This window comes from Misgurnus anguillicaudatus, chromosome 13 (genome assembly GCF_027580225.2).
Source record: "Misgurnus anguillicaudatus chromosome 13, ASM2758022v2, whole genome shotgun sequence".
In the NCBI taxonomy this organism is placed as follows: Eukaryota; Metazoa; Chordata; class Actinopteri; order Cypriniformes; family Cobitidae; genus Misgurnus; species Misgurnus anguillicaudatus.
In genome coordinates this window covers 2,865,696-2,873,573 of record NC_073349.2, presented here as the reverse complement: position 1 = coordinate 2,873,573, position 7,878 = coordinate 2,865,696, and the positions used below count along the sequence as shown (strand labels likewise).

Here is a 7,878-nt window from a genome sequence, read left to right as displayed (position 1 = left end):
TTACCTATAATGTGGTATGATTTAGATTTGAATGTCCTGTTCATAGATGTGTAAAAATAACTTAATCTTTTCTACTTTCTTTTCTTTATGGTTTTATGAACTTTGTATTGTCTTCCTGTTAATCCCAAACTGTTTGCCATTTCTTATGACAGGCTTCTAAAATCAAATGTTTCTTTCGATCTACTGAGTGTAATGTTTATAGCCCTTTTCGGTTTTGCCATATTAATTGATTATTTGGCAATTTTGTCTGCTTGCTCATTACCCTGGATTCCCACATGTGCAGGTACCCAAATAAACGGTTATATACTATTATATTAATCTGTTGTAAACTGTATAACCTAATCATGGTTTCAGTTCAAATGTCAGCTTTATCTATGATTGTAAACTTAAAATGACTGCTCTTGAATAAGAACATATGATTACTTTATCATGTCTAACTTCATACATCCACTATAGTGCATCTACATTTAAATTGTGTAAATAGCCAGCACACATTGCAGCATAAAGCTTACTTCTGTTGATTATTACAATTGTTGAGTTCCATACACCGATTCATGATGTCAGAGATTAATTGAGTAGTCTAAATTAATTTTTTTTTTGGGGGGGGGGGGGGGGTATTTTTATTATTCATAAAACTGTAAAGGTATGGTTGGGTAATGAATGACAAATGTCTTCTCTCTCCAGTACAGTAGGAGGCGCTGCAGCTCTTTGGTCCGCCGATAAACCTAGAAAGAAAGAAAAGAGCTCGCGTGTGATGTGTTTGTGTATCCTCAGTGTTTTTCATTCTTGAGTGTTTTATTGAGTGTAAACAGAGTCTTGTCTCTGTGTATTTAAGCGTTGATGATGAGAGATGAGATGGATGTGATGTGCTGTAAATCAGTAGGAACTGATCTGTCCATGCTGGATATTGATGATTTCATCACAGAAATCTCTCAGCTGAAGAAAGAGGTGGCGTTACTGGAGGCAAAGCTGAGGTCAAGAGGAGATGAAGGACTAAATGGAGAGGTTTGTACATCTTAAGAACCCTTTGCCTGTTTTTGACAGCATTACATTTATTATAATCTTACTCTGTGTGTTGTGTTGTTAGGATGTGGATGTGGTTTGTTGTGAATCTTCCACACAGGACTCCGAGCTCAGTCTGACTTTACTCTGTTATACTGAGTCAAAGCCCACAGACACTCAGGACACTACACTGTGTGACAGTAATGAGGGCTTACAGGATGATCAAACCTCCACAGAGTCTCTGGATTCTGTCTGTAACGCTGGAGAACAGCAGCAGATCCTGCAGACCACACTGAAGATGTGTTCAGTTAAACTCATCGATTGCAGGAACCTCATGATGAAAAATAAAACTGAACCCACAGAAGAGGAAGATCACACTGAGGAAGATGAGGTCTTTGATGATGATGATGACATTCATGATGATGGTGTTGGTGGTAATGATGATGATGATGACATTCACGATGATTGTGATGATGACATTCACGATGGTGGTGATGATGATGATGATGATGGTGGTGGTGATGATGATGATGATGATGATGATGACGACAATCATGAAAATGGTGGGGATGATGATGATGACATTCACGATGATGGTGGTGATGACAATCATGATGATGATGATGACGATTTTATTCCTTCAGGTAAGTAATTCCTCTTTTTTGTTGTTTTTCAAAAATAGATTTTTGTCAACAAAGTCTGTTAAGATTTTTTCTATGCATGCAGTGCAACCAAATTTCACAATAATTTAGGAAAACTCCAGTAGTGTCAGTCAGGAGGGCTTAATGTATTTTCAGATGTGGGTTTGTCATAACTAGCTTTTCAAGCTATGAAGCAACTTTCACACTGTGATTAGTCAGTACTGATTTAAAGAGCACCAATTATCTGATTGACAATTTAACATTTCCTTTGGTGTGTAAGTGTGTATTAGTACATGTTAATGATAGGCAAAAGGTACATATCCCAAAGTAAATGATGATACATACATACATACTATGCCTCAGACGAAAAAATCCAGTCATTTAACTGCGTTTTCATTGAGCTAGACTTTTCAATCAATTTGAATGCACATTCTTACTCACAGCCTGTAAATTAACTCCTCTTAGCAAACGTATATTTCAAACATGGGAAGGAGCATCACATTCTGTCTGACGTCAGAGGTATTCAGACCAATCACAATGTACAGATTAGCTGGCCACTAGTAACTCCTCCTCCATTTTTTCGTACATTATCGGATTAACATCAGAAATGCAGAAAAGGCGTGTGTTACGTGAGCTTTAAAAAAAACTTACATACAGCACAAAGAAGTTTTATACAAATGTATGTACACGATGGACAAAGATGGACATTTTGACCTTATTTTGTGTGTCGGATTTAAGAAATGCAATCAATGCATATTATAGAAGAATGTATGTGCATGCAGGGGGTGTGGCCTCAGTGGCCCTTCAGTAAGCAGCGTGACTGAGGAATGTGCAGGGTAGAAATTCAGCTGAAATTGTGTTAAATCTTGTTGTTTTAAATGTAATACCTACATTTAAGTTCCCTGTTATAGGCAACTCTGCAGTTGCTTGAATTTAATAGTTTATTCCTGTTAATTCTCATATTTTCACGTTAATTCCCATTGTTTCCAGCCTTGTTAATAAAAAGAAAAATTGTATTATGTATAATATTTTTTAAATTTATATGTAATTAAAAAATATTCAAATCTAAATATATAAAAATATCAAAATCCAAATATATAAAAATATCAAAATCTTAATTATATATATTTATATACACAAAATTCACACAGTGCACACACATATAGTATGCAAAAACACTTTTTTATGCAATTAATCATGATTAATCTTTTGAAAGCCCTAACTGCAACTATTGATTGTATGATGTGTCCAGCATTTCATCTGTGTGAACAAACGTCTTGCACTATTTATAGTACAAAATAATATCAAACTATATTATTTAATAATATCAAATTTGTGTGTCTATTATCATATTTAGCAGTTACGATGGGGCTAAAGCTTTACCCTGCTGCTGTTTAAAATGTAAAAGTAATTTTGTTTTTGGTCATGTATAAAAAGTTATATTATAATTACTATTTTGTTCATTTTAGGTGTGAAGAGTGATTCATGTTGTGATGGAGAAATAATGCCTTCAACATCAAAAGAGCGACGGACAGCACAAACGCTTTCCTGCATCACCTGTGGAAAGACATTCAGCACACAGAGACGTTTAGAGAGACATGAGAGAAAACACACAGAACAGAAACTTCATTCAGAAGAGCACAAGGAGAAGAAGAAGCAGTATCACTGTAAGCGGTGTGGGAAGGATTTTGTCTTCTATCGTGGTCTGAAACGCCACATGATGACACACAGTGATGAAAAATCTTTCCACTGCACTGAATGTGACAAATATTTCAGCACCGAAGAAAATCTTGATGTTCATAAGAGAAGCCACACGGGAGAAGAACCGTACAAGTGTCCTCACTGTGAGATGAGATTCAGCGACGGATCCCATCTGAAGACACACGTGTGTTTACAAAACAATGAGAGATCGTATCAGTGCGGTGAGTGTGAAAAAACATTTAAGGATTTTCCAGCTGTGAAGAAACATCATCAAATTCACTCTGGACCAAAACTCTTTCAATGTTCACACTGCGACAAACGTTACAGTCGGAAACCTCAGCTGATAGTCCACGAGAGAAGTCACACTGGAGAGAAACCCTTCGTCTGCTCTCACTGTGGAAAGAGCTTCGCTGATCCATCTCATTTCAGAGTTCATCAAAAGGCCCACACAGAAGAAAAATCGTATCACTGCGATGTTTGTGGGATGAGTTTTAATCGTAACAGCACTTTATTTATGCATCGTAAACGTCATACAGTTGAATAGCCTTTCAAATGCGCTCACTGTGACAAGACGTTTATTTATATGGGTGTCCTGAGAGCCCATGAGAGAGTTCACACCGGAGAGAAAACTTGCCTCTGCTCCATCTGTGGAAAGTGCTTTTTTGATTTAAATACTTTAAAAGTTCATCAGAGAATTCACACCGGAGAGAAACCTTATCAATGTAGCGTTTGTGAGAAAAGTTTCAGTCGACGTGACGTTTTAGTGTCACACATGAGAACTCATACGGGTGAAAGACTTCACAAATGCACTCTGTGTGGGAAGACGTTCGCTCGATCGGATGTCCTGAGAACCCATCTGAGAGTTCATACCGGAGAGAAACCGTACCGCTGCTCGATCTGTGGAGAGAGATTCGCTCATTTAGCAAGTTTTCACAATCATCAAAAGAAGCATGCGAAGGAACAAACTACACCGAGATCATCAGACTGTCTTTCTGTTTTGACTCAACAAGAGCTCCCTGACTAAACATTAGCATTTGAATAACTGAAAAAGTGAAAAATGATTTAGAAAAAGATGACAGCATCAATGTTTTATGTTTACGTAGAGATTTGTTAGTTGGCCGTTCTTGTTGCATTAATTGCCAAAAGTGACTGTTCAAAAATGAGAAATGCTATTGTGTTTTAGGGCGGAACCACAGTTGGGGGGGATAACAATTTTATATCTACTGCATATCATACGACAACCACATTGCATATTCAAATTTTAATAAACAAAACTACTACTAAAGCAAATTATAAAAATATTGAAGGGTGTACACCTGAAGATTTGCTATTGGCTGTTGTATTTGAATAAATAATGAGTTGAGTGTTAGAAAGTGTATTAGATCGGGGCTATTTTGAGGATATTTTTACTATAGACCGTTTCATCGGGCGCACGTGCGGTGATGCGATAAGCGTCTGGTCCGAACTTTACTTCCGGTTTCTGTTTGTTTAATGGTCTGACTAGTTGCTGAAACTGAACTCTTAAACAAATGCCTCGTCGAAAATAACAAATGTTTTGGTTTCCTATGTAATCTACGTGTTGTAATTTATTCTTCGCAGAGTTTACTGGAAGTTACGTGATGAACACGAAAGCCGAGCGTTTATGTTGTTACTGCTGAACCCGTCTATAAGTTTAGTTACCGTGTTATATTATTACGTTTAATGTAATAATGCGCTTAATTTTCTGAAGAATATTTATTTAGTCATTTTTTTTGTTACCGTTGTAGATATTAGTACTTTTTGGGTGAGTTAAATACTGCTAACAAAAACGCATCACGCTTCACAGCGTGTGCACAGAGCTTAAAATGAGTTCATGTTTGCGTCTTTTTGGCTTAAATGGACAAATACCCATTTGTCAAAAAAGTTGTATCATATTAATCAAAGTTTGTGTCATAATCAGTCGCGTCGCATAGCCTCCGCATCGAGCATCAGTGGATTTTATTTTAGAAACTGTTCTGCTATGTTGCAGCTGACCTAGGCCTGTCGCGGTAACCTCAATCCTGTATTACCGCGCTACTGACAAGCCAACCACATGGATGACAAGCAACCGCAACAACAGCGCTTTGCACGTTAAATCCATGAAGCTATGTCCTTCTTGTTTTTTATATCGTACATGTATATTTAAGGCCAAATAAACTGTCAAGAGTTAAGAGAGTAATTTTTCCCTGTAAATTTAAATTGAAAATGTAATAGGATATTTATATTTCCTTAAATCATACAGTGAATGTGTGAAAAAAGTGAAACTGAGATGACATAATTAGCGTCATCTGCCTTTAGATACAGTTTTAAAGATTAAAATTAATCTAACTGATCAACACTAATACAAAGCATCATTCCACTAACAATTTGTGGTTCCCAGAAAATTTTGGGAACGTTCTTTTTGGTTCCCACAACCTGATGGTTAGCAGAAAAGTTTTGTTAACGTAAACATAACGTGCCCTTTGGATTCCGGGTATAGTACCAGAACGTTCTCGGTAGAACGTTCCCGGGAGGCCGGAGGGAACGTTCTGTTTGCAGTGGAAAACTTTTCTGGGTGACCAACAGGTTCCCCAGGAAAGTTTTCTTGACTAAAAATGCTAAATTAAAGTTCACTGTAAAACATTCGCTGTAATTATGCAGCTGGTTGTCAGTGGCTTGCTGTAGAAGATAAAGACTGAAAATGTTTAATGTTCATTTAACTTAACTCCAGAAAATAATGAGAGTCTTTAAAATCTTTAAAATCTACAGTAAGTTATGGGCAGCTAGTTGTCAGTAATACCAGTGCACTCAATATTACTGTTGTGCGATTCGAAATAAAACCTTAGACAGTGTTGGGGCATTGGTGGGCCCTGCGTTTACATTTCTTAACTGATTTCAATGATTTTTGATCCGTGTGAAGTACATGCGTGTTAAGTCTACAGTTGCTTACAATCTGGATTTTTAAAACTTAGAAAATTATTATTTTTTTATAAGGAATATGTATACGGTTGTCATGTTTAATTTGACTTGCGGAGGCTTCCCTAATATATTAGCTTAATTGTAAATATTGCTTTTGTGTTATTAAACACAAGTATTTAGTGTCTTGTGCTTTAAGTAAAATCAAAACAAAGAGTGAGTCTGCATTCATTTTTATTGCATTAAAATTATATCATACATATACTATAGCATATATATAAAACAACGATTAACAATTTAAAAATTATTTGAGGAAAAACCTTCTCTTCTTTCAGCTACTCCCCAAAGCCTCCTCATAATTTTAGGAAACCGTCATTATGTCACTTAGTATAATCAGCAAATTAAGGATGACCGTTTAATATACATGATTCAATTTTGTTTAAAAAATGTAAACATTGTGAATTCTCATTAGTATCAACATTCATAGCTAAATAGCGATGTCTCTAGCTACCTGTTCCCTATAGACTAATTTCCTCTACCAGATTACAGTGTAGTGGTTTTAATGGTAAAAGCTAATGGTTCCTATTGGTATTTTAATGGAAACCATTAGAATTTTCTGTTATAGTTTTATTGTTTTTTTCATTTTTAAACCCTCAAATTAGTGTGAAATAATAGTTTGAGGAGTATTTCTTAAAAGCCCCTAACCCAATCCTAAACCTAAATCTAACATGCACACTAATCTTAATCCTGCAATCTGATAGGTTAATGAAAATGTTGATCAAGGACCATGGTGTTGATCCAGGATCACATCTTACTAATCACGTTCACCGTATTTGTCTGACGTTGTTGCGGGGAGTGGACAGGGCATCTCATCAATATGATTTTTGGCTTTGCCCATTTGTGCTTCACCCATGCAGTGACATACCGGTTTTGTAGGCTACTGGTCACAACGCTCCGCACGATATACGAAATATCGTCGGTTTGCGTTTCAGGTCTGACTCATTTGCTTGCGTATGAATGGAAGCCATGACGAAAAGTCTAGTGTGACAGGTGTTGTGTCGAACTCAGTTCCCCCTATGTTTCCCTTTAGTGTAGTGCTTTTATAGCGTTTTCATCACGTTACATTTAGAAAGATTAAAGATTTGAATTGGTTATACTAAAAAGGCATAATATCATGTATTTTATAATACAATTTATTAAATATTTCATACATTTGACAGTTTTCTATTAGGGTATTTCTTTTAAAATATAGCCTGTCTTTTTCTTTTTTTTTCCTTTAATGGTTGTTTTAAAAATGTAATGTTTGCATACATAATTAAATAAATTATACATATAATATGATTCATACTGTAAAAATAATTGACTTACCATTAAGAACAATACAGATACATTACAGAAATGCACACATATACATCTCAGTAGCCATTAAAACTTTAAATATATAAATAATAAAACCTATAACGTAATAAAAACGCCATAAAAACACTACACTGAAGGGAAAAATAGGGGGAACAGACTTCGACACAACACCGGCCCTCATCAAAACGTAGAGGGCGGGACACTTCAGCATCTAAAGAAAAATTTTGCGCTGGTTTTGAATGCTTTGGCCTATATCTTCTGG

General features: G+C 36.0%; 1 protein-coding gene across 2 annotated transcripts; it reads left to right on the top strand.

The window, feature by feature from the left end:
• Positions 1-678: 678 nt before the first annotated feature.
• On the top strand, positions 679-4,645 carry LOC129431385 (uncharacterized). Of its 2 annotated transcripts, none has more exons than XM_073874807.1 (3): positions 679-1,005; positions 1,124-1,646; positions 3,113-4,645. In XM_073874807.1, exons 1-3 carry the CDS (start codon positions 841-843, stop codon positions 3,886-3,888), a joined length of 1,464 nt encoding a protein of 487 aa, XP_073730908.1. In that variant the 5' UTR covers positions 679-840; the 3' UTR covers positions 3,889-4,645. The 2 variants fall into 2 exon arrangements, with proteins under 2 accessions (XP_073730908.1, XP_055045224.2); XM_055189249.2 differs by having other exon boundaries at positions 681-1,005; positions 1,088-1,646.
• The last annotated feature ends 3,233 nt before the right edge of the window (positions 4,646-7,878 follow it).